Source organism: Xiphophorus couchianus, chromosome 6 (assembly GCF_001444195.1).
Source record: "Xiphophorus couchianus chromosome 6, X_couchianus-1.0, whole genome shotgun sequence".
In the NCBI taxonomy this organism is placed as follows: Eukaryota; Metazoa; Chordata; class Actinopteri; order Cyprinodontiformes; family Poeciliidae; genus Xiphophorus; species Xiphophorus couchianus.
The window spans coordinates 13051018-13079007 of record NC_040233.1 but is presented as its reverse complement, the minus strand read 5'-3'; the positions used below and the strand labels follow the sequence as shown (position 1 = coordinate 13079007).

The 27990-nt window shown below is 38.6% G+C and overlaps 1 protein-coding gene across 1 annotated transcript; it reads right to left on the bottom strand.

Moving 5' to 3' along the window:
* Nucleotides 1-4475: 4475 nt before the first annotated feature.
* pax3a (paired box 3a) lies at nt 4476-27975 on the bottom strand. The gene is made up of 9 exons (XM_028020424.1): nt 26528-27975; nt 25765-26000; nt 25025-25154; nt 24693-24836; nt 14214-14413; nt 12104-12269; nt 11778-11998; nt 6561-6824; nt 4476-5641 (listed from the first exon to the last, which is right to left on the bottom strand). Exons 1-9 carry the CDS (start codon nt 26610-26612, stop codon nt 5624-5626), a joined length of 1464 nt encoding a protein of 487 aa, XP_027876225.1. The 5' UTR covers nt 26613-27975; the 3' UTR covers nt 4476-5623.
* Nucleotides 27976-27990: the final 15 nt, after the last annotated feature.

The following is a 27990-nucleotide window of genomic DNA, read 5'->3' as shown; positions in this document are numbered from 1 at the left end:
AAGCGTACAGACCCCTGCAGCTCCTTCTCATCTAGTGATATTATACTCACAAACAATGGGTATTATGTCAATGTAGTTTATCTGATACACATACAAAAAGTACTGCATAATTGTGAAGTGTAAGAAAAAAAGCTCTTAATGTTTATTTTTTCATATCTGAAAAGTGTAGCATGCACATACTATATATTGAATCCCTTTTATTCTAATACCCCTACATACAATTAGACATTTGACTTCAAAGGTCAGCGTCTTAGGAAAGAGATTACACCTGTGTGTAATTTAAACTAAATAGAAACTCAGGAAGAAAAAAGAAACATAACTTTTGGCTTACATACAAAATGTCATATGTGGTGGAAACTAAAGTGTGTGCATTACCCTGAACAGAACAGCCCGTGGGGGGAAACTAGTCAGAATGAATGGAGTTCTTGATGGTGGTAAATGCAGGGAAATCTTTGAAGAGGCTGCAAAACACTTGAGATCATTACAGAAGTTTAGATTTCAGCAGGACAAGTCTACACATACTACCAGGGCTACGAATAAGAATAACATTTCTCTCTCTGCACACAATAGACTTGCAGTTGTAATTGTAGGGAATGGTGGTTCTGCAAAGTACTGTATTGAATCAATGGCTGAACATTTATATTCGCCACAGTTTTAAGATCTTTGTGTAAAATAAAATGAAGAGCTATGCATCATTTACGTTCCTCTTTACTGTTATGTGCTGATTTGTTTGGTCTATTATGCAAATTGCCAATAAAATAAATAAAAATTGTAGGTTGTTATGCAGTAAAATGCTAAAGTTTAAGAGGGTTCAACACTTTAGGAATGTACTGTACGTATTCAGAAAAAAAGTTATAAAGCAGGTTAACATTTACACTTTTTACATTTTCTTTAAAACACACATACACACCCCCACACACACGCCTGCATTCATGGAGAGAGTTCGTAATTCCTTGATCCTTGCAGTGTGTGCACATTGTGGGCCCCGGTGTTATTGATCCTGATTGGGTCTCACAGGAGGAGATTCCGGCCCGCCATTGACCCACACTTTTGCATGTTTCCATCCTTCTCTCAGATGATCAGAGGCGCGTAAGTCTCCCCTCATGTCTGCCGACTGGCCGTACTTGCGTGAGTTTTCTGATTGTCAGTTGGCGAAAGGAGGGGTGGCGGGAGGAAAAGGGAAAATGAAGTTACTGAGAGTTTCGCAAAATCACTAGCAGGTCTTGCCTGACGTTTTTCTGGCTTGGTGACTGTCAAAACATTCCCCATATGCACCCATACCCCTCCTCCGCTTTTCCTCAGAAAGCCTGTGGCTCACAGGCTGCTCTCCTCTTCAAAGTAAAACTTCTCAGCCATGTGGCCTGCGTTGAATGTTTGTGTTGACGGGCGCCTAGTTCCTATAAACTCTTCATAGGGATCTTTTTTCTCTTCTTCACTACCTATGAAGCACTTAAAAAGTGTCATGGCGAGGAAGGAGTAAAAGAGCATTACAAAAAGTATATAGAAGTAAGCATTGTCGTAAGTCTCCCTGGAAGTGGAGAATGTTGGATTAGTGTGAGAAAGAGGACTCACGGTGCTGTTGGAAAAAGTTCTGTTCATTTCCACATCGTGGACGGCGAGGCTCGTGTCCTCCAGAATTTGCTTGCATCGGCTAAAGAGAGCAAGAAAGTGGGTCTGGTTTGTGCTCTTCATGTTTAAATTTTAAAAAAAAGAATTAACTAGAAGTCAAATAAAACTGAAAAATGTGCAAGGAAATGAATGTGGACAACTGAAAATGGGCAGCAAATGGCACGGGTGAACAGGAGGGAGGCACACACCACTTTAGGAAAAGCATGCTGTGAGCCACCCACTCTTTAAGTGGCTTGATAAGGTGGCATTTCTCAGATAAAGCTCCCCTTTTTCCTGCCCTGTTGCATGGACAATATGGCTGAAGCGCACAGAAAAATATTTTGTTTGGTAAGACAAAAACTAAAACTAGTCAATTTCCTCTCATCAAATATCCTGACTGTAAATATCTTTGCTTTAATATTTTTAACTGAAATATTTATAATTTTTTACCCCATCATCTTTGTACTTCTTCCTTTCACTTTTAATTTGGGGGTTGGAAGCTGCAGAGACGCTTGGATTGTTGTCAGCTCCGGTCAAGTAGTCTACTCATTTCAAAGAGTGTTGGGGTCAGAGGTTAAGTTGTCTCCAGTGTGTAGCTGCTTGACTGACACTTTGTTCCAAAGCAACCCCTTTGGCTTTTTTTTTTTTTACTCCTACAAGTTCAGAGCAGTTGTAAAAGAAAAATAAAATCTTTCTCAGAGTTATAAAAAATATAGTGAAGTTTAATATCACTTTGATCTCATCTTGGTCAACCAGCAAACTGGTCTTAAACAAATGCAGTCAAAGAAGCTGAAATACAAAAAAAAAAAAAACAAACAAACAAAGAACATAACAAACACACAAATATTTAAACACATTTTAAATAAATGTTTTAGGGCTGTATGATAAATGACACCGACAGCTGCACACCTGATTCCTGAAACTCAGAGGGAAAGCGAGAGAAAAAACAGCGGGGAATGATAAAAATGCTCTTGCGATTTGTTTAACCTTCTGGGGACTCTACCCACTGGGTGAGCAGTGTTTTTCATCTCTGTTTGGCGGTTGGAGCCCAAAGCCGTCTGAGCTCTGTGCAGCCATGTCAGTGACTGATGTCCCAGTGTGTCTGAGGGCTGTCGACCTTATATAATTTACAGCCGCTCTGCTTTAGTCATTACGGGGTGTGAAGGAGCCACCGGGGAGCGGGAATTTGTTCGAAAGGAGTGTTTATGAAAGAGGATATATTTATGATTTAGTGCTGGAGAGTGTGAGTGAGACAGAAAATCACAAGACCAAAGTACCTCCAAGACACATAGAACCTTACAAAATATGACGGGAAATCCAACAGGGGTCCCTCTGAGTCTGGCTGTTTTTTTTTTTTCTTCTTTTATTTAGCTTGTCTTTTCTAATTTAATTAAAATGAAACAAATAATAAAATTTTTAAAATTGCATGTGGCTAACCTGAGGCAAATTCGGGCAAAAATAAAACAACTTCTAGACATTTTACCATGAAAACTATAGGTGTATAATATATCATAAAGCCGTTAAATTATTTTTTGGCAATTTTTATTTGCTGTAATGCCAACACTTATTTTTCATATACATATTTTGTTTAATATTTTACGAGTAGATTTTTTTAATAGACAAAAGAACTGTCAATACTTTAAAAAAAATACAATAAAAAGCTATATTAAATGTTCTATGCACTTGTTATGAAGTATCTTGCATGTTTGAGTAAAATAAATAAGTATTTAGGTGCGCATTTGATAAAAATGTAATGTTTGCAGTTTGAAAATATTAAATACTTGACGAAGAATATAAATAAACTTCTATCGCAAAATATCTTTTCTTGGGGTATTAATTGTGCTATGAATTGGTCAGTTCCAGTCAAGTTATGTTTATCTGTAATTTATGTAAACCCATTAATGACAAATACAAAACATTTCTGAACTGAAGGAAGTAAAACAGACAAACAACACATGAAACATGTTTTTACAAAATATGTATCTACATAATATTATTTGACAAATGTTCTTTAAATAATGTACAAAAAATCTCACATTATGGATAAAATATAATATTTTTGGTTCATCTACATTTCTTAAGCTGTACATTTCCACTATTTTTCACATCATTTCATTCATTTTTAAAAAATAAAAAGACCGGTTTAGTGACTTAACAGAATAGCATGAAAAATGCTTTCAAGTCTTTTTCAGTTCTGATATGCCACACAGCTTGTACAATTTAACTGAGAAATTATAAGTAAAATAAAAGTAAAAATAAAAATGCTGCACTTACCCGCCCTGCACAAACGTTCAAACCTTTCAAGCAAAATTGTACAAAAGTGAGAAGAGCACAAATAAAATTACAGTTTTGTTTCTTTGCTATCACTTTTAAGGATGTAATTGTTTTCTAAGTGAATTTTGAGACACATGTCACATTATTTCTGAAAAAAGAATTCATAAAGGTGATTTATTCAAGCCATACTTATTTAAAATGTGATAATTTAATGTATGGTCTAACTTTTACTTCTTGTGCTTTGTGAAATCCTGGTGATTTATCAGGAACATAAACTTTTTAGTCTGCGACAGACTGGCGACCTGTCCAGGGTGTACCCCGCCTCTCGCCCGGAACGTAGCTGGAGATAGGCACCAGCAACCCTCCCGACCCCATTAGGGACGAGGGTGAACAGAAAATGGATGGATGGATGGATAAACTTTTTAGTTCCTTTGTATTATAACGCTTTTATAATATAACTTTTTTTAATGGATGTTTATTGTCAATTGGACAGCACCATCAAAATTAATTTTACAGAAATTTTAGAAATTAACTATATATTTTTTTATATAGTCCCACAAGCAAATGAAAATATTCCAAATATAAAACTTCTGTATTTTGCACGTTGTTTATTATAAATAGAAATAGTGCTATGCTTTACACAAAACGTCTTACAACAACAACAAAAAACAAAAATCACACAGTTGTAAATTTAAAAAAATCATACAAAAGAAAGGGAATAAGGAACCGTATGTAAGACTTAAGCACAGTGGAGCAGTTGTAGAAAAATTCCTTTAAAAACAAAAAACACAATTGAGCAACATTTAATAAATAAGGAGGGCACCTACAAATTGATGAGATCCTGAAAACAACTAAAACATGCAAAGCGACAACAAAAATGAACAGTCAAGATGAATATTGTACTCACTGGTAAAGTCTTTTAATATATTTTTTGGCAAAAGACTGTATGACTACACTGACTTCTATGCATTGCTTGATAAGTTCCCCTGACTGATAAATGCACTCACCCAAAATTTTATAACACCAAAAAAGAGATAGCTAATCAAGGATATAACTGGAGATCCTCGATCCGTGTTCATTTACAGCACATGAGGTATGAATGTATTGCACTTTCTTTGGGTTGCACTGACACCACTTAGCTTCAGTTCATGCTTTCTTGCTGGATTTCCAAACGCAGCCACATGTTTATGTCAAACTACATATGCATGAGCCTCGTCAATATACAGTAAGACTTTGTCATGAAGACATTCTGAGATCAGTATTACAGCTGAGCACGCTATCACCAAGCTGTCTAACCTTCAACCACAAAAGACCACAGAGGCACCTGGGGCTGGAAAAGTCCACATTATATCTCCGCCTTACTGTACGATCCAAATACGAAGTCTTGAACATTCAGTTCATACACAAAGTTCCACTCCCTATTTTTTTCAGAAAAAAATAGAAAAAAAAATGTCTTGGTCCTTTCAGCCTGGCATGGTGGGCATGAGGTTGTGGGGGTGGGGCATTGCCTACAGTCTTTAATTATTACAGTGAAATTTCTTCATTTCCATCACTACACAACCATCCAAAGTGTCTCTGCTTCTTGCTGAAGTCAAACCAAATAAACCCTGTCACCTCCCACGCTGCTGGTCTTGCTGTCCCTAGGGCTGGAGAAGTTGGCAAAGGCAGTGGGTGGCGTCTCTCTCCGGGTAGGAATGCCAGCGTATCCATATGAGCTTCCTGCATAGGCCATGTCGGGGCTTCATATAATGAAAGGCACCTATTAAGGAGAGAAAACAGAAGAAAAAAGCTTTTCAGCAATGTATTTCCATGTAATCAAAAAGTTTAAATGCATTTTACAGCAGGTGAGAATGACACATTTTCTCTGGTAAAAAGGCCAGAAAACAATCCAGAAGATAGTGGGCTTGACCAGGTTTTAGCCTGGATCTCTGGCACTGCTTTACTGATCAATAACAATTCCAAATCTGACCTCCATAGGGACACATGGTTCTAATCCTCGGCTGCCAGGGGCTGTAATCGCCCCCCTGCTAAAGAGCCCTCTCACCATGCCTTCATACATACATACATACCTGTGCTCACATACAGACGCGTACACATTTCACTAGAACAACCCCTCCACCCCTGCCCGAAACATGTGGTTTTCTCCCAGGTCCCTGACTAAATTAATGACATCAAGATGTTGGCACTGACGGGCCGGTCAACATGTGGTGGTGTACCTCACATCAGGCCTCTAACACACACAATCCCCCCTCCCTCCTGTCAAACATACTTTGGGAATGTGGCTTCTTTTATTTGGGCAGCTATCCTTGTTACACAGAGGTCATTACATGGCTAGGTGAGCTGCTCTGTGGATTTGATGGGCAAGCTCATCACACAGGGTCATGAAAGAACAGTTAGTAAAAACGAGTGTACTGAGACAGCGACTGGGCCACCATAATGATGATAATATAAACTGAAGTAACCCGGCCACTAGCGATCCCCAAACCCCAATGTAATTCCAGTGCAGCACATGGAGATTTGAGACGCTCCCTAATCAGAGGAGTCTTTGCAATTAACTGCGAGTTTGAAAATTCTGGCTAAATCAACAGCCAACAGATGGCATTGCAGAATGATGTGTCCTCACAATAACAACCAGTATGAATGAAATTGTTTCTACAATAAAAACAAAGGTGCACTACCTTGCTCTGTCCGTACTGTCCATACTGGTAGCTAGGATGGTGGTCGACAGCGTAGGCTGGGGAGGTGTAAGAAGGTGGGCAGTAAGACTGTGTACTTGGTAGGGTGGGCATGCTGCTCAGGCTTGGAAGGGCCTCCAAGCGCTGAGAGCCATGACAGCTAGCAGAAATGGCTCCGTTAGGCTCAAGGCCTCCTGTGAGAGGGGAGAGGGCAAAGTCACTCTGGGACTGATGCGGCACTCCACTCGGGTTCAGCAAGCCCATCACCTACAACGAGACACAGAGAGACCCAATCATTAGAACGCATCTCAATTTAACTGAAAGTGACATCGTTGAGGTTTTCTAGTATTCACCATGACATACAAACAAAGCTGTTCATTTTAGTTCAGTTTCCAAGAATGTGTTGATATTTCATATCTTGGTAGTTAGACACACGTTGTTTTTTCTTCACTGTTAGCATTAGCAGCTCTCTTCAGACATATTCTCTTTATTCTTTCCTTTTTTTATGATGTAAAGCACTTTGAACTGCTTTGTTGCTGAAATGTGCTATACAAATAAACTTGATTGACTTGATGAATTGATTCTAACACCAGTTGCATCTTTTTCCTCACCAATGTTCTGTCATGAAGTATATAAAAGAACAGTTGCATACAGTACCTTGCACAAATATTCAAACCCATTGAACTTTTCAACATTTTGTCACATTACAACCCCAAACCTCACTGTATTTCATGTGACACATCAGCACAAAACATTTGCTTTCAGTATAAGTCCAGGTTTTCTACAAAGCACTCAGAAATGTTGTGAGCCATGAAGACCAAGGAACCAAGCAGACAGGTCAGGTGTTAGATTGTTCAGAAGTTAGTTTATAAAACATCACAAGCATTGAATATCAATTTAGGACAAAAAAAAAAAAGAGTATCACGCAACTGCAAAACTAGTCAGACATAGCCATCCACCTAAACTGACAGCTTTCGAAAAGCAGAGTACTAATTAGGGTATGCAGAGCTCCCAGGGCAACTATTTGTTATGCACTCTGTAATTCTTCCTTTCATGAAAAGTAGCAAAGAGGACCACATCATTTAAATAAACCCATAAATCCATAAAAAGTCAAGCTTAAACATTGCTATACATCACTAAGATCTGTTCAAGTTAGATGTCACTAAAATTAAACATTTAGCTAAAAAAAAAGCTGAAGTTTGTAACCACGTTTGCACACCAACCCGATTACATCACCACAACATTTATACATGGTGGTGGCAGCATCATGCTGTGGGAATACTTTCTTTCAACTGAACTGATAAAGCTGGACTTTAGCAGCTCCAGAGAAGTTGAGACATGGGGTAAAGGTTCACTTTCCAGCTGGACAATGGCATTAAATTTACAACCTGAGTTATAATGGAAAGAGTTAGATTAAAACATAAACAAATATTAAAATAGGCTAGTCAGTCCAAACCTAAATCTAACTGATAATCTGTAGCAAGACTTGAGAAGTGCTGTTCATTTTGAATGAGCTTCATCTATTTTGAAAATAATGAAATTATATCGACTGTGGGATTGAATAGAAATGCCTGTGACATGTTGCGATTGTTTTTCTCTGAAATATCTTCAAACCATCTGTCATTTTCCTCACTAAAAGTTGTTGTTGTGACTTGATAAAACGGGACTGAATACTTACCGTATGTTGCTGTATATCTTAAAATTTAAAGAAAATAAAAAAAGATCCACTCTAAATTTGTCCCAAAGCTGCCATAAGAATTTAATAAACTGCCTGAGGTGATATCTTGCAACCTGAACTTACAGAAAGCAATTCTCCTTTGTATGCATACTTAAAAATTGCTTGTATCACATTACGTTTTTGCCTCTTTTTTGAAAATGACCATGTCCTCATAAAGGAGACCAAAGGTTACATGAGAAGCAGAAGTAAGGTGTGTTTTTATGTCAAAGTTACCTTTATGTGGAGTCATGCCTCAGCAGATAGCCTGTGTATGTGCATATAGTATGTGCATATGCCCATGTGGGATGTTGTTTTTTTGTTCCGATGTCAAGTCTGCTGGGGTATCAGTGATCCATTGTGAACAGCTGCATAAGGCTTTGCGTGAGAAGCAAAGTTGTGAAAAAGTCCATGTTGGAGAAAACGCAGCAAAGGCCAAAACTAAAATCCAAGTGGCCTTTGCTGGGCAGATGATAACAAATGATGAGAAAACATGATCTTTCCCATCACACTTCCAGTTGATCGGAAAATGTACATGTCCACAGACAAAGGTTAACTTGTTTGGCTTTAATGCATGTACTTTACAAGTAAAAATAAAATATACCCCATAGAACTAAATTTATCTAATATGAAAGAAATATTAGACATACATTTTTGGCCTGCAGATTAATAATCAATAAATAACAAGGCTTCAAACTCATCATTTTCCAAACTTCGATACTTTTATTTTTGGACTAGGCAATGTCAATTGACATCTAAGATGATTTAAGGTACTAATAGTGTCCTGTTGTGTGCATGCATGTGTCCAGAGTTTGAGCAACTGAAACAGCAGCAGTTCCCCGATGGTCTGTCTGTTTTGAGGTTGTTCCGGGGATTAGGTCCCAGGGGGTGCAAATCCTGGCTGCTTGCTACCTTGGTGAGAAAGGATTGCTAAGGTATGCACCAGATCAGAGCTGCGACGCCAGAGATGGAGAAAGCCATCACTCTGTCTGTTTGCTCAGTTTGCAGAACTAACTGCTCAGATGAGAATATCTCCGATCTAAAGCAAACCTTCTCTAAAGCAGGACTGTGCGATGCTGTGACCATATCTGGAGTTAGTGGAATCCGCTCATGTATACAGAATAATAGGCAGCTATTAGAGACAAATCTGGAGTTCAGATAACACAAGAGATGTAATTTCTCCAAGGATTGGGTATATAAAACCTTAAAGCTGAGGCAATCTCAGAAAAACCAAAGTTGTAAACTTTTTCCAAGTGCAAAGAGGTCCTTGACTATCAATGTCAATGAATGTATTTTTCATTTCCTCTCTCTTATTAAGTTAAAATCTGAAAATTAATTAAATCATCATACGAAATAGAGAAAACTGATTTGCAATATACATTCAAACAGCTGCAATAAATACACAAATTAAAACAAATTAGCCAACAAAGTGATTCATTTGCATAAATTACACACTTTGTTACGAGTAGCTAGATTACTTCATTCTAATCAATTAGGACACTGGAACGCTACTTGATTGCATTCCCAGACTGAGAAAAACCTTAAAGGAAAGTGGTGCAATTTGACAGATGAGATTTCCATTCTATGCAAGCTGCCTGGAAAGGTTAATGCTGAAACCATGCACAGAGACTGAGCACCTTTGGCCTTTTTATTGGAGCTGACGTCACTCTTTGACCCTGTAAGTATTTGAACTCCTACCACAACCACTGACAGGAGAAAGCATCCACCTTGCAGACCAGCTCTGCTTCGATAAAATCATTATCAGAAGTTCAGTTTAAAGTTTATTAAGACTGCCAGTTTACACAAGTTTGCATTTGCATTTAGTTTTGTGTCATTTTAACCCTCGGTTTTCATTAAAAACAGGCAATATTTTACCAGTTTATGCGGTAAGACATTAAAGGGAAAAAAAATATAACTGGAACTTACGCATGAAAGAAGTTAATTATACTTTCAGCTTCAAAAGAGGCTTTCAGAGGCATCAATAACAAAAAGCAACAAACCTGCCTCCCATTTTTTTCCCCATTTTTTTTTATCTGTGCATAACAGGATATGGAGATCCTCTCTCATGGGAATTAGTACCCAACATGCAAAGCACAAGGGCTGGCCACCCTTTGTGCCAGCTAAAAGCTCGTTTTCCGCCTGTTAGTCCATCTCTTGGACTCATAGGGTGCCACTGATAGACACTGATGACTGTGTAATCAACCATAATTGTCTTTTCAGTTTTGATTTGTGTCATCGTCTGACATCCATACATCCTTCCCCATGTCTGCTGCCTTACCGCCTCTCCGGTGATGGACGTTTGCCACATTTTAAATTCATCAAACTATTTGTCGAGATAAACAAAAAAATGAACAGCTACAGAGTTCCTCATCCTGACAAGGATTTATCATTGTAGCGACAGTGACACCTCCTGCATAGGTCATGCAGAGAAGTTTGGGTGCTTTATTATTTTTACCATATGGTACACTTCATGAAGCCTTCCGCTTACTGATATGCTAAATATGAGGTGATGTGTGAGAATTACCAGATTGTGGAGAGCTTGCTCCACAGAAACATATGTACGTGAGCAAACTTATATGTACACATTAGTGGAGGATCCATGGACTATTATATCTTCCAGGTAAAAGCTCTGCAATAACCAAAAAGCCACAAATCCCCACATCACATTATCCTTTCACGTCACACAATTAGGTCTGCTGAGACTGTGTTTTCAAAGCATGCAACTAGGATTTCAGAACCAAAGAGGCATGAGTGACATACATATTCAAGTTGAGCACTGTGTCAAAGTCCTCATGCAAATGGTAAAAATGAATTTAAGGCTTTAAATACAAGAAACATTGTTGTCCACCATCATGAACAATATGCACCAGATTCAGTGTATCCTTTAAAACTTTTACTTTGAATGGTTGTAACGTAATCTTGTATTATCCCTTATTGTTGATAATGGTCACAGGTGTTTAACCACCTCTTAATGCCATAGTCAGCGTCAACCTCCCACTCTATGTTGGATTTCCCCTTTATTGCAAACCATAAAGATTCCCGTAGATCTTGTAACTAAAGAATGATCCAGAAGGGGCTTAAGACTTGACAGAGTTGCGGTTGAGGGCATGTTCACAGACTCCAGCTCAGCATGAGACTCCAGCTGGAACATGGCAGACCAGAGGCCCCTGGAGAGGATCGTGAGAGGAGCTAGGAAGGATATTCTAGTGTCCCAACCCTTTGATCAGGATCTAGGATTCAAAGTCTCTACAGGTACAAAGCATTTAAATGCTGCCATCAGGCAAACCATCAGACAATTTGTGATGCAAATTGTTAAAACGCTCAGCTGGTGTTAAGATTGTCCCATATATTCTAGTACTTACTTTCTTTATGTCTTTAAAAAATATTCAATGATTATTTGTTTTAAGTTCACACCAAAACATCCAAGAGAACTACTATATTGTGTTTTGCCAAATAATGATGTGACAAATTATTATTTTAATTCAATTATATTTGACGTCACTGACCTGTGGAGAGATGGCGTTGCTGATGCTGGGATTAACAGTGTTGCCATGTCCTGTCGGGGGCACAAAGCTGTCCGAGTATCCTGAGAAGTTGTGCCTTCCAGAGGAAAGGCAATATCCTGAGCCTCCGTCTTGGGAAGCTGCGGATGAGCTGAGCGCGCTCTGGTGCACGGAGGTGGGCGGCAGAGGCTGAGGCCGATGGACTGTACTTAGCTGTTCAGAGGCTGATGAGAATAAAACAGGAAGTCATTACGCTGCTGGCATGTTACTTATTCATAGACTTGCAACAGTCTAAGCATTAAGACAAATGTGTGTTTAACTAGGCCCACCTTGGGCTATAGAGGTTGGAGGGTAGGGACTGTCTGACAGCTGATAAGGCTGCAGGCCTGGCATGGCTGACGGAGGGAAACCACCTGGTATGAGGTGATTAAAAGCCATTAGCTGATTAGCTCCTGCTTGTTTCCTCCATCGAGCTCTTCTGTTGCTGAACCACACCTGAAAGAAAAATACAATTGAACATGAAAGAAATTTCTTTGTTAGAAAATCGTCACCAACGTGGTAAGTAGATTTTTTTCTTTTTAAGTTTAGTGCCTTGAAAAAATATTCTCCATGAACTTTCAGTCTTACAACAGTAAGTTACTTTGTTGTGATTAATCTGTATTTTATATGACAGAAACAACAAATAACACAGAGTTGGAAAGTGATAGAAAAAGGATACGTGGTTTTCAAAAAAAATCTTAAATGGTTTTACAGACATTTGCGGTCAGCCCCCTATTAATCTGATAAAATCAAGAGCAACCAGCAGCCTTCAGAAGGCATCTAATAATTATTATTATTACAATCCACCAGTGTGTAATTGGATACAAATTGAGCTGATCTGTAAAGAACTTAGTGGTTTGTTAGAGGACATTATTGAACAAACAACAGCCATGTTGTCTGACTGCAGACCCATTCCTGACTGCAGATGGGTCAGGAATTAAATTGTGGAGACGTTTAAACCAGAGTTAGGTAATAAAATAATATTCTAAGCACTGACCATGACATGAAGCATTGTTTAACCAACCATCTAAAATTGTAGTGACGGGTAAGGAAATCCTTAATCAGAGAAGCAACCAAGACCCCCACAGTAACTCTGTGAGAGCTCCATTTGTCAGATGAAAGGATCTGTTGACAGGGGAACTATATTTGTCACGCAGTCTACAAATCTGGCCTAGGTGGAAGAGGGCCACGAAAAACATCTTCTGTGAAAAGGCCTGGTTTGCCATAATGCATATATGGGACACAACACCAATGTGGAAGAAGGTACTCTAGTCGAATGGTGCAAAAGTTAAACATTTTAGCTCAAAACTATCACACGCATCACCCTTCACACACCATCCCCACCATGAAACATGTTGGTAGCAGCATCAGGCTGTGGGGAGACTTTCTTTAAGTAGAAACAGGGAAGCTAGTGAAAGTTTATTGGATTACGCATGAAGTTAAATGTATAAAAATAATAGAAACCGGTAAGAGGCTGCAAAAAGCTTAAGGCTGCAGTGGAGTTTCATTATCCTGAATATACAGCCAGAGCTACAACAGAACGATTAAGATCAAAGCATAAAATAATTGTTAGACTGAGCCAGTCAAAGTTCAGTCCTAAATTAGATAAGAAACTTAAAATCTGCTGTTACATAGACATTCTTACTCCAGACTTTATGAACTTTAGTTACTTTGCAAAGAAGAGCAGCAAAAACGTGTCTCTAGAAGCCCCAAAATGGTAGAACCAAGCCCCCTTGCAGCAAAAGTATTTACTCAAAAGGTTGAATACACATGCATGCCAAACTTTGCCAATTTTTATTAGTAAAAAAATGTTACATAGAAAATCTATCCATTTCCTTCCAGTTCACAATATTGCACTGCTGTATGTTAGTCTATTATTTTTTAAAAATCACGTTTTTGTAGTTGGGACAGTTAGAACTGTAATTGTACTTTATTCCGGGTCACTGAAAATGTATCTGTGCAAGGACTCTCTGTCCCTTTGCAGGGACCTATGCTGATAGCGATCTTAACATCTGTAGAGCGCAGTGAAACCACATCTTTGTGAGCTACTTAACGTCACAGAGTTCATACATTGCCAGAGGGCTGTTATGGCTATTAAAAGCTATATTGAGAAGCTATCTAAATCGAGAATCTATTTGCAGAATTTTACATACATAGCCTCCTTTTGGCAAAATGTTGACAAAAATAGAAACATGTCTTTGTATATAGGCGGCTGTGAGTGTCTCCATGTGGAGCCACAGGGGAGGTCTGGGGTTGTTTTGGGGATGGAACACATGGCTAATGGTTGTAAAGAATGTGTAGCAACATCCCAAAACAACTTAACACCCACATGTCTCGGAGGGAGTGACGGATCACTGTGCTGTCAAGATTTAGACTTGCATGCATGCTCGTTTTTCTAACCTGAACTCGAGCTTCTGTCAGTTTGGCCCTCTGAGCCAGCTCCTCTCGCGTGTAGATGTCTGGGTAGTGTGTACGTTCAAAGGCCCTCTCCAGTTCCTCCAGCTGCTCTGCTGTGAAGGTCGTCCGACTGCGGCGCTGCTTCCTCTTTAACGGCAGGCCTGGCTCAGAGTCCACGTCTGAAGCCTCATCTGAGTGGCTCGCTGGAATAGAAAAAAAAAATGTTTTCAAGCAATTTATAATATCAACAACATGCACACACAGGCTGGGCCGTTGCAGTTTAATAAAACACTTATTTCCATGCTGCTGGTATTGTGGCCCTTAAAGTTTTTGTGATCCTGAACTGCTCAACTCAAAAGATATATTGTCTAATGAAGAATATCTGTCAGTTTGCAATATATAACCATATATTGCTGATTTAGCAACACAGAGTTATGACTAACCTTATGAATTCGAAACTTTCTTTTTATTCAACAGCAAGAGTTTGTTTTAGAAATTTTAAAAACAATGACAAATTTAAGGCTGATGTAGCATAGCATCAACAAAGCTAGTTAGTTTTTCACTGAGTTTAAAAAACTAATTTATTTTCCTTATTGACTGTCCCTTTATCAGTTGAAATAATCACATTTGGAATTTTTTTTTTCCCTGTTAAATTAATTTAGAGAAGTAGTGTTGCTTAAATGTTAAAATTTTTTGTGTTTGATTTGCTTAAATAACGTATTTGGGAGTATATCTTATTGTGATATAAATAAATGCTGTATTCATATGTAAAATGAAATCATTTCAAGCCTGGTAGACTGGTTAAAAATCATAACTATGAGGAATATACAAAATCTCTTTCTTTCAATTTGTGATACAGATTGCTCACTTGATATAAAATAATTCATCCTTCAGAACTGATGTTTCATAGATTTTGGTTTTCGAGTTTGACTGTGACTATTTCTACTGATGTAAATTTAATAGTTTCACACAGCATACCAGCTGCTCCACAGCACAGAGCCACTCTAGATTGTGTTCTCCTGATTTCTTAAACTCCTCAGTAGTTCCCGGGGGATCAAAAGCAAAAGCCTGCTTGAACATGGATTAAAGAGGACAAGATCCCTCTGGGGCATCAGTCGCCTGGGACACTGTGTCTCTTCTAGTCTTAGCCATGCTGTGCTTTAGGCTGATATTCGGCAGCACAGGAAAGGCAGCCCATTGCAGGTGCTTCTTAATCTGCTCGTTCAGAACAAGAGAAACTGACTGAGCTAACAGGGGGAGGTGCAGAAGAAGAGGAACAGTGAACTTTGGATACAATATCAGAAATTGATATTTCTGAATTTGTGCGGAGGTTCACATTTATTAAAAAAAAACTATAAAGCCCTAAAAAATTTGCATGATTGCCTTTTTGTTGACTATCACCAGCAATCTTATCCTTCATTTTTTACATTCCAATCATTTTCGCCATCAAAAACATGCAACTGCTGAATCTGGATTGCTAGTTGTCACTCAGTGGATCCTGAGCTGAAATCCACTCCTTAATCAACCCCAATGAGAAAATCAGCATGAGGGATCCCTCCACATTTTTGATCCAATAAACTGAAGAAATAAAATGCTCAAAAGCAAAAAGACAGGTGCATGCATAGGGAAGGCTGCAAGGGAAAGGCTGGTCTGTCTCAGACTCTTTCTTATTCCTCTAGATTTATAGGCTTTAATTAAAAAAGTGCCAAGTCAGACATTAAAGAGGGGGCTGGGAAAGGAGGACAGTGATCTCCCCTTGGCTCTGGAGCCTCTGCAAGGAAGGCAGGAAGTCTTTGCACTGGTTGCCAGTGTGTGTCTGACCAGGCATTACACACAGATTTGGCCTCTGGAAATGCTGTTACTCAAAGGCCTGCTGGCAAAAAAAGAAAAACGAAAAAAGAAAGAGCGATCCTGACTCTGAGACAAGCTCATTATTAGATCTAAGCCAGATTGAGGCGCTAAGGTAACACACAGACTCAAGCAAGCTGCTTTATGTAGCCAATTTTTGTCATTTAGAAAACATACTTCCATGCTGTTTAGTGAAGGAAAGCTTGGAAAACTTTGAAGGCAGCAGTTATCCATTTGCTCTCTCTGTTTACTATAGGGTTACCCTCAAAGCCCTATTTATTTTTACCATTTCCTCTTTTTCCCTTCCTGTTTTTATTTGTAACTCTAGAGGCAACACTCCGTCTTTGACTCTTCTGTAGTGGCAAATGACAGTGATGCTTTTGTCATCCTCTGCTTGCTCTTTTGTCTTTTTCTGTCTTCTTCTTCACCCACTTTTTCCCTTTATTTTGGGGGAGTGATGTGGCCAGGCCTTTGTATCCCAGTGGGGAAAAGCCTGTGGCAGGGCTCTATTGGACCGATTACCACGCTCCATCTGTAGGAGCCATCAGGGACGCCCGGGCCCTCATTCAGGGGCCTGTCACCTGCACAGCAGGGGACCTGGGGGGGTTGAAGGGTAAGTTGGGGGCTGGAGTAGGGGAATGAGGAATAGGAGGAGAAAAAAGGGGGCACAAAAGGGTCCAGAGAAGGGCTATTGGGGCTGTGGAGGGGCACAGCAGGGGAGCACCCCTATATTCCCTCCTTCCACGGCCCGAGGGGCACAAAGCTGGGGGATGGGAAGTCAAAGGGGTTGACATGGAGAGGAGAAGGAAAGCTGAAAGCACCTGAAGAAGATGCTGGGGTTGAGGGAGGAGGGTGCACAGCTATGGCGAATGAGGGGGAGGCAGTGATTGTTAAAAAAAAAAAAAATAGGACCTGTCTTTTTCACCTCAGCCATTCACATCACTCGTCTCTTCCTGGATTCACCCGTTGCTATACATCCGCATCTAAGGCACTGTCAAACACTGTTCTAAGTCTGTCTTGGAATGATTTAAGCCAAGGTGATGCTGGAGCAGACTTGTTCCCACACATTCCACACAACAATGACAGGAGATAATACTGGGCATATAAAGGGAAAGTATCGGCGTTGTTACTTAAATTCCTAAACCAAATTCTATGCAACAGATAAAGCAACAAGGGGCCTGTCCCTGTCTGTAGCAAGAGGGAATGTTTAAGTTCCCACACAGCATAAGTACTTTTGGACAGTCAGCTTTCTCTGACACAGCAGCTAATACTTGGAATACAGTAACCCAAAGAATAGGAATATTTCATTTTACATTGATTGGTAATTCATCTCCATACATGGTTTAACTCGTATCTCATTTAGAATGTTATTTGTCGGAATGCTGCAACTTAAACTCTGGATTAACACAAGACTTAATTTTAAGCTGAACTATTTTTATCTTTATATGATGCCACTAATTAATGTAAAAGAAGTAACATTTATTTCCACAGCAACCCAGATAACACATAGTTATTTCTTTTATATCACCTTATTACCCAAGGACAGTTGATACATTTCTGACCATATTTTAGGTATTCATTAATGGCGCATAGCTTTCGTCAGCTCGGTCAGTGCAAAGTTGAAGATTTTGGATAGTCTTTCAAAGGCAGAAAGTTTGAGAGCAACTTCAGGTTCTGGCAATGACCTCTTCATGTCAGGGGAAAGTATTTGCTTTTATCACTCATGCCCTCCTGTTCAGGTCTTGTGGAAAAGGTTGTCTGTTAGTATCAGTGAGGGGTTCTTTTCCATATATGATACTTATATATAAAACTTTACTGAAAATCTAATAGTAGTGGAGAGTGTTAACTATTTCAACAGCAAACTAAAAATCAACTTACTTAGAGAAATTTAGTTGAAATTTAGTTATTTAGAATATATTGATATTTCATTATTTTATATGGATTTTTCACATTTTAAATTTGCACCACATTTTGTCCAATTCTTTTTGATTATATTGCATTTACAATTATTTCTATTTTTCTGATTGTTTTGTTCCTACATTTACATTTGATAGTTCCGAATTTTTCTTATTAGATTTTCATCATGTTTCTTCACTACATGATAATGTTTCCTCAATATAACAAATAACAAATTACATTTGTTCATTTTTTGATATTTTGTTTGTTTATTTAGTTTGACCATTTCTAGTGGGTTACACCTGTCTGTACGAAAAGTAGTACAAATAAAGTTTGAGTGAGTGGTTGATTGACATTTGTGATTAAGTGAATGTGTATCTAATAAATAATAAGATTACTTATTTATTACTTCTAATAAGTAATAAATAAATAAAATAAATAAATATCTTTCTTTTGAAATAAACAAAGTAAGAAAGACAAAGTTTGACTATGACAACTTATAAAAAAGTAAATTCCTCCAAGTGTAGACCTGCTAAGAAATTTAATAAGACATGAACACTAATTAATGTTAATTAACCAACAAAAAAGGAAATATATTTAGAAAGTAGAACTGAGTTTAACAAGTGACTGCAAAATGCTCCTTTGACTGTGAATTAAATCGAAAAGGTTTCTTGACTGAAAAAAAACAGATAAAAATGATGTGACTCTGGTGAACTTCCAGTTTTATTAGCTTCACCAGTAGGAGGAGTGCTTCTAAGATGCAAATAAAAAATCCCCCCCCACAAAAAAAAAAAAAAAACCCAGAAAGGATTCCTGCCGTTAGGATAAAGGCTGACCTTGTTTACTGCTCAGGCTCATCTTGGCAGACATCCACCCTTCTCCCACCCTCTCTTATGCTTTAGGAGACACTAACATAAGTAGACATGCAAAGCTACGTGCAGCAACATCTTTGCTCATGTGTGCAGAGAAATTCCCATCTGTGGTTCAAAAATGTAAATAAAAGAAATGGAAAGTGTGATAAAGCATAAGAAATGAAGAATCACATATGGAGAGAGAAACCAAAACATATGGGGCAGTTTATGGCCTTGTCTTAGTAGGGGCTGGCTGGCCCATCCTCCTGGGGCTTTTAATAGAGAAGGTAATTGAGCTGGTGACATGTGTTCGCAACGCAAAACAAAGGGCATAAGAGACAAATGAACTCGCTATTTGCCCAGGGAAGTAGATCTGGCCCTTTCAGGACAGGGAGTGTGGTGCGAGTGGGCCACTGAATAAAATAGCTGCGTGCCGCGTAGAGCCAAAGCGAGCAGATGCACTGGGTGAGGTGTGGGGGGTGAGGAGGGGGAAAGAATGGTAAACTGACAGCTTATGGACTCAGCTGGGGTTAACAGTTTAAGAGAAAAAATGGGAGTGAGTAGGCTGCTCACTTGACTTGCTAAAGAGCCCCTAGGAACCTGCAGCTGCCTGGGAGAGGGGGTGGGGGGTGTTATAGAAATAAAAGGAGAGTGAGATGATGATGTGATGGACACAAAACAAAATTAAGCGAAAGAGCACAGGAGGTTGGCACTTAACGGACAAAGAAGGAGTTGGCGATATGAAGCTGAAGGATGTATCTCTGTCTAACACCACAGCAGTGACAAGAAGCCACGAATGGCACTGAGTGGCTATTATTTGCGCCCAGTGTGTGATGGTTATTATCCCGTTCCACTGCGGTGCAGTTAGGTGACATTTTCACGGTGGCATTTCCACCCTCCGAGTGGAGACAAAGCGACTTGCGAAGCCCACACTGGGTTGCAAGCTAAAAAGGCTCGTCCATTGCACGTTCCAGTTCAACGGAGACTAACTAGCAAAGACAACAACCAAACCAAGCAGCTTGTTTCAAGAAAATAAGCTTTTGTTTAAAAAAATTCTAGGTGTTTTAAGGTATTTAAAAGGGCAGCACAAGAACATTGCTTTAAATCCTTACACAAGTTTTTGAGCTCAGATCTTTTCTAAACATTATCCTAACCTCCAGTTCCTGGGGCCTGATAGTTGTAACAGTCAAGTGACCCTAAGTTGGCCCCTGACCTTTTCACACAACTACACAGTACTGCAGTGAAAGCAGCCTCGCGCTGGCTCTTCAGACTAACTTCAAGAACATTCAGAGAAAAAAAAAACATACTTTCACTTTAAACCCCATAAACTCAGAGTATCTGTTTTTTTCTTGTTCTTTTTTTTTAAATTATTTTCAAGTGGTGCAAACGCAGAGCTCTAACACACCAAACGTAGGGAAAAAATGCCATCAATCAATCAGAAACAGGGTTCTGCTGGCATGTCAATAATGTGCAATGTTCAAGACGAAAGAGCTCCACAAAACCTGAGCCTAAACAAAGTTAAGTGATTGACAACACTGTCTGGCTTTACTCAATTAACCATCCCATTGTGCCCCTCTTTGCAAAGTCCCCATGCCCCCGACCCTTTTCTCCTCACACCCCTTTATCCTCCCCATCACAGAGTTTTGCTTGGCTAATACTTGAAGGAAATAGAGAGCTCTTTTTTCTGTTGGGGCTTCTCTTCTTGACCTTCTATTGCTTGCTACTTCTCCTTTCAGTCACTTCGCAGTGTCTCTGGGGTTATTTGGGGAGAATGCGAGGAGTACATCAGCACCAAGGGGCCGGCTTGGGGCAGGACCCCAGCCCATTACTTCAAAGTTGGCCCGCATTCATTAATTGTCCTTTGAATTAATATTGGGGGGATCACAATGTGGGCGCTAACAGAGAAAGAGGCTTTAATGAAGCATAGAGTCTGTATTCAGTTGCAGATCAGCCAGTGTGGATTTTTTCTTTCTTTCTGAAGAAAGAGAGTCTTGAGAATCATGCCAACGCAGAAGAAGAAAGTTCTGACTGCTTATATTTAAGAAGGCCATCTCTTCGTCGTCAGTGCTTTCAATATTTGTTCCCTTTCACATTTTGTAACCTGACATAACCTTGAATATAACGTAGCATATAATTATGAAGTGGAAAAAAGTTATGGTTTTTCAGTTTTCAACAAATAAAAATAAAAAAGTAGAGAATGCGTAGAGAATTCAGCTTCTTTACTCTGAAAGTCCTGTTTAAAATTCAATGTAATCATTTGAACTAATCATCATATAGAGTCCACTTGTGTTGTAAAAGAAAAAAACATTACCATGAAGGTCAAGCAACAAACCATAAAATTTCAGGAGGAGCTGTAGAGATCCAAAGCTAGGGTGGGGAAGATTTGTAGACAAGACAACTAACTACAAGTGAAATTTTAATTTTTGGTTACAGAGCGGACATAGTCAGAGTTGAGGAAAACTAGCAAAGCACATGACAAAAAATATACCATCCCCATGGTGACACCCATGGTAGTGGCAGCTTTATGCTGTGGATTGCTCTTCATCAACGGGGCAGGGAAGCTGGTCAGAGATGATAAGAAGACTGATGAAGCTAAACACACAAAAGGCCTTCAGAAAAATCTTCAATAAGCTGATAAAGACTCAAGACCAGAAAAGATGTTTGCCTTCAAGCATGATAACAACACTAAACCTGCAACCCTTAAAGAATATTTTTTTGCCATATACTATGGGTATTTTGCAAAGAAAATTTGCCAAAATAAATGTCTAGATGATAGGAAAATCCCCTAAAACATGTCATAATCGGTTATAATTACAGAAACAAGTGGTTTTACAAATTGATAATGCAAGTGAGCTGAATTTTCTCCGTTTTTGTGCTAATACCCATCTGACTGGATTTCTGAACCGCAGTTTGCTTTTCCCCAGAAGTCCAGCACAATAAACAAGCAATATAAACACTATTAATACAGGAAAATGGACAATAAAGCCCTCATATAAATTTCTGCACTATCCAGCCCTCAGAGGAAAAAGGAAATGTGGCTGTAGCAGACATTCCTCTGGCTGAGTTTGGGCCTTCAGTCACATAAACTAAAAAAAAAAATTCAGCATATACCTTGATGATTACAGCTAAAGGATATTGCCACGGTACTTTAAAGACAACTTTGTGCTTTTTTAAGGCGTTTCATCTGGCGTTTTTTACAGTGTTTAAGCCACAAACCTTTGAAGGTGGTATAGAAGTGGAAATCTTTTGTTTTCATACTTCTTCTCTCCTGGTTTTTGAACTAAAAACTTACACATACAATAGCTCCAAAACTAGACATACGCTACAGTGCGGATATTAACTCTCCAGTCCTTCTCACTTTCAAATAATACCCCTCATCCTAAACCCATGCCAAGATCCCAGGGAGCCTATATAGACCCAGTTTATTTACACAAACAAAGTCCCACTCAGCTCCTGTGACAAAAGCAGCTAAATCTTTCATGTTTTGTCAGCACTTGATTCCTCCTGTCCCTCTGGCTATTTGCCTGCCCCGGCACAATGGAGACAGGAGAATGGCAGCAGATTGTTGGAATGCACCTCAATGAGACCAATTATTACATGTTGACTGCGTTCACCATGGCACATTTGAAAGAACTGGGCTCATTCACTCTGGCTCTGCAGGACTCCCTTTTAAAGAAAAGTTATCCCTTTGACTGTTTGTATTTCTGAGCTTTCTTTTTATTCCCCCTCCTTCTTCTTTCTGTCTTTCACCCTCCCTCCCGTCCGTCCTGTCATAAAAGATCCTGCAAGAGTGGCTGTCTTTCATGACTTTGGTTACTATAATTAGTTAAATGAGGCTAAAGGCTAATGTGCTAACACTAATAAATAGAGGATACCATCAATTAAATCAAGAACACTAGCAGGAGGAGCAGTGATTTTGACACTGATTCATAATTAGAGAATAAAACAAAAATGAATACATTCTTCATTAAACGGATGAACAGAAAATAAGTCCTTAAATTCTGAGAAGGAATATCTGTTCATTCATTATGCAAACATTAAAACCAAAATAATTGTTCACATTACTGCAACAACAATGTTCCTGCAATTTGCTAAACTTTCTGATGCCACAGTGTACTTTATCCCACAAACCTTAGCTCTCCTTTTCCCAGACAAATAAATCTAAATGAGTCAGCTTTGATCTTAGCACTTAATGGAAGGCCAACAATAGTAGTAGAGGAGAAAGGGGCAGAGAGCAACAGGCCTCTCCCCACCACAACAATGGCCTCTGCAAACACCTACTTAATCAATATTTGGCCAGAAGACCCTCTCTGGGTCCCCAATCACCCTTTTCACATTCTAATGAAGTGCTATAAAAGAGAAAATACAACTACTGCTTTCCACAAAGAGACACAACAATAAAATAGGGATGATCTGGATTAAAGAAAGTGCTTGCATTTAGGATGTTACTGAGTAATTTTATTTTTTCTAAAAAAAAAAAATGTTTAAAAAGATTAAATACACAAAAAATACACAACTAAACTTTTTCTCTGACATTAAGCTCAATGCTCATAGACTAAAACTAGACATTCTAACTTTGATTACTCTATTTTCCTTCAGAATAATCAATTGGAGTTTTTACCAAGTCAGTGGATTTGTCCCGCCACGGCTACGGGCTATAGAAGGGGTGGGAAGTGTCTCCCGTACTAAATGTGGGCGCCCAGGGCCAAAAGGAAAAAGGGGCGGACTTCAGTCTGAGATGAAAGTGCAGAGAAATAAAGGGTTTGGATTTAATCTAGTGAGGAGAACAGTTTCCCTGTGCTCGCTTGTTGGAGGCGTCAAGGGTACTGCGCAAAACAAAACACACACACAAAATAAAAATTATAAAATAAAATAAAGAGAATTAAAAAAATTTTTAAAAAAAGTAGGCTACGTAAAAACGATTAAGTCAGTAAATATGTTTGTGGTCTATTCTGCGTATTCCCCCTATATAGATATGGTCAAACTAAATTTTCTTTGATTACTTTAAACAAATCTACAGTAATGTATTTAAAGTGGAAATATGTGCAACGTCGTCTCAAGCCCAGGTTAATTAATAATTAACTATATTGCATGTTTTATGTCTGGGTTTCCTTTTTAACAAACCTGCTGAGTCTCCAACAGGTTATAAATCAACAGGTGTTTGTCTAAAGGCCTGGCTTCTTCAAAAAAAAAAAAAAAAAAAAGCAAACTGTTTGACAGAAGGCTCAAAAGTGGCATTTCTTTGTGCAATCATGGTGCACTGGCTCCCTGAATAATTCATCGCTCATTGCGAGTTCATAATGTCTCCTCTCACCCCCTATTTGTCAGCGTATCTTCTTTCCCCTCTCTCTTTTCTCTCCTCATTATTTAAAAAAAAAAAAAAACTGGCCTTTTTATTTTTTTATTTTTTTTTTTATTTTTTTTTTTGAACGACGCTGCGCTGCTTGCCGGAGTTTGGCTTTTGTGCGCGTCAAACTGAGGTGTGAGACTCAATGGACACTCTGCGCTTTGTTCAATGAAGTTCATCCTTAAGTGTCCGATTAAGTGAAAAAAAAAAACTTTCTCAGGCTTAGAAGCTAAACAAATGTTTGATTTTTTTTTTTTTTTAAAGCTCGTCTGTATAGTTTTTTTTGTTTGTTTTTTTTTTTTTTTTTTTTTTTTTAGGGCAGTGTATGCGTAAACTGCTTCAAACTTTAAACGTTACACTTTTAAATAGAAGTCTAAAAACTCTAAATAAGAAACAATATATTATTATTATTATTATTATTATTATTATTATTATTATTATTGTTGTTGTTGTTGTTGTTGTTGTTGAAACCAGATTTTCACATTCTTCTGTTTTGCTTTCAGTGGTTTGGATGATTACAGTGTAAAACGTCGGACTTACATCTGTCTCCCAGGATGCCATCGATGCTGTGTTTTGTCCGGGGCTCGCTCTCCTCCAGCGTCCTCTTCACCATCTCATCGTCCTCCTCCTCGTCCTCACCAACTCCGCCAAATTTGGAACGCATGACGCGGCTGATGGCGCTCACTGAGAAACAGAGACGAAATGAATACTGCCCAAAATACCCACAATAAATTCAAACAAAATGTCAGCGTTTTGTGTTGTTGCTGTTTTGTTTTTTTTTTGTTTTTTGGGGGGGCGGGGGGGGGTTGTTAGTTAGTTTGTTTGTTTTTTCCTAAATGTATTTTGTGGCTAATAAATTATTAGGTCTATACCTGAGGGGACATTGTTCCTGTCGCAGATTCCATCTTTCAGTAGTTTGTCCCTGATTTCCCAGCTGAACATGCCGGGATTTTCTCTCTTGTACTCCTCGATCTTCTTGTCCACTTCTGGGCAGGCACTTTGCTTTGTGGAGACAACCAGGATAAGTCATGTTAATTAAATAAAGTGTCAGCCTACGGCTTGGAAGAAAACACACAAGTCACAAAATACAAGAAATTTACAGCAACAGTTTATAAATATCCACAGAACTTGACACACCATTAATATGCGTATGATCGTTAAAAATATAAAAGGACAGCAGATCACGTTTACCTTGTTGTGTTCTAAGCAAATTACATAATGCTGATATAAGATTGAAATATAAACTTTTTAGCTTGACCTCTCGGTAGATCTATATTTTTCTTTTGCTTTGAGAGAAAAAAAAAGTTTTAAACAGACTTTGTTGTTACATATTTTGACAACACCAAAGGTAAATCTGTTTTATATAACGCATGTTTGGGGGGGGGGGATATTAAAAAGAGGACATGAGAAAAACGAATTGCTAAACTTCTTTTTTGACCTTCATGAAAAAGCTGCAGCGACTGCGCTTAACTCCTGCTGGTAGTTTCTGAACATCTCAGAAAGTTGAGAAAGCTCAGGAGCATGGAAACTAAATTCTTATATGAACACGTTCTTTCTATTGGATACATAAAAATAAAATAAAAAAATAGCTGTACGATCATCTGCGCCATACCTTTGGTTTGCTGCCTCCGATTGCTCCCGGCCTGATCGAGCCAGTCTCCTGGTACCGGCACAGAATTTTGGAGACGCAACCGTGGGACACCCTCAGCTGCCGGGAGATGACGCACGGCCGGACTCCGTGGTGGGCCATCTCTACGATTTTGTGGCGAATGTGGTTGGGGAGAGGTCTGCCGTTTATGAAGACTCCTCCGAGCTGGTTGACCCGACCCTGTCCTAACGGAGTGGAAACTGGACAGGGAGCGCTTTTATTGAGCCGGGTATACTGTCTGTTTCCAAATAACGCATAATTTATCATCCAACATTTCTGGAGGTAATTTCAAAGTTATCTATGTTAATATTTTAAAACAGGCAAGACTGCATACTTAAAATGTAAAATAAATAAATAAATAAATAAATAAATAAATAAATAAATAAATTGACAATTTCTACTTAGAAAAATTGTTCTTAATTTCTGCCTTACTAAGAAAAGTCTACATGCATCACAGAATTTTGGAAACAGAGACACTCGAAATGAAATTATTTGTAAATTGCGTAATAAATGTGAGTTATATTTTGAAATCTTTGCTTTTTCTCGAAAATGTGCCGCTGTTCATTTTTGAATTTTTTGGTTTACTTTTTTTTTTTAATCTAACATAGTAATTTTATAAGAGTAAATATTTCAACAAAGCGAGTTTAATAAAATTTGCAAAAGTTTTTGCTCCAAGTTTTTTTTTTTTTTTTGTCATGTCCACCCGCAACTGGTGGTGGCTTCTTACCTTCCAAAGAGTATCCTCCACGCGGGTAGTTCTGGTGAGGAGTCGGTCTCATCATTCTCGGTAAACCTCCTGCCAGCGCCGTCATGTTCCCTCCGATCTGGATAAGCTGTCTGCGATGCGCCTTTTTTCTTTTTTTTTTAAATCCAGCAATTACCTTTTGTCAGTTTTGTTTCATTTACCCTTTGCCGTCGTCTGGATTCCTGAGTAACAGGTTGCCACAGTTGGGGAAGAAAAGTGAACCCGGGCCTCAAAGATGTTGCCTAATGTTATCCCAATCGGGAGAGTTTGGAATCGACACTCCGGGTTTCGGACGGTTCCTCGGAGGATAAGAAAGATGCTCTGAGAGGATGGATGATGGTCAAAGATTTTTATCTGTGGACGCTATCCCCTCTGACTCCCAGAGGGAGCTGGGCGCAATGATTGGTTCAGGACCCGGACATTAGGAAGTAGGAGGAGCTCTGTGATTGGACAGAAGAGGCTGAAGTTGTGGTTGAGTTGACCTCATGAGGTCAGCTTGTCACGGGAGTCTTTGCTTTAAAGTTTTCACAAACAGTAAATGTTTCCAATAAAGCAAACACGTTTATATCGGTGAGCTTCCAGCCACTGATGATATATTAAGGTGGAGTATCCCGCATGCCTCCAACCCCATGCCTTGACACTTAACTCAGGTGGTGAGTGAAACATTCAGCTGACAAATGGGACACTCCATTCCAAAGCAGAAACATCATTAGTTCTGAACTCTGATATGCAAACATATGCGCATTAGTCTCTTTCTACACATGTTAAACGGCTACCAATCCTGCAGTAAACATTAGGTGTATGCTTGTTAAGGAACAAGAAAAATATAATCCCACAAGTACTTGAGAGGATAAAAATACATCTACTTTACTCATTTTAATATATATATATATATATAGATTTCCACAAATGTTTTACCAGTATGCTGACACAAAACATGCAACATGATATTTTTGAGTTTTAAACAAAAAAATATAGTTTTCAAAAACATCTCATATATGCTGATTATTAATAGAACTGCATGTATACTTACGTCTAAATATTATGTTTCATTTTCTAAATACATGAAAAAGACATTAAAATGACAAATCTTCCAGAATACTACACATAAAATAGCCAGTAGACCAACTTGTAATACGTTTACACCGAAATGTATAAAACTTTGTAAATTAATTAATTAACTTATTTATGTATTTATTTGTTTATTTACACATTTTTGTGAAAAATAACTGAATACACAAAACCAGATATTATACATCGATATTATTGTAATATACGGTGTGCTGTGATATCTGTATAATTAAAGTCGAGAAATATGACAGATTGTTTTTAGAACGGAAGAATGGAAAAAGTTCTGAACAAAACACATCATTATGCATCAAACTTCTGACGATAGATAGATAGATAGATAGATAGATAGATAGATAGATAGATAGATAGATAGA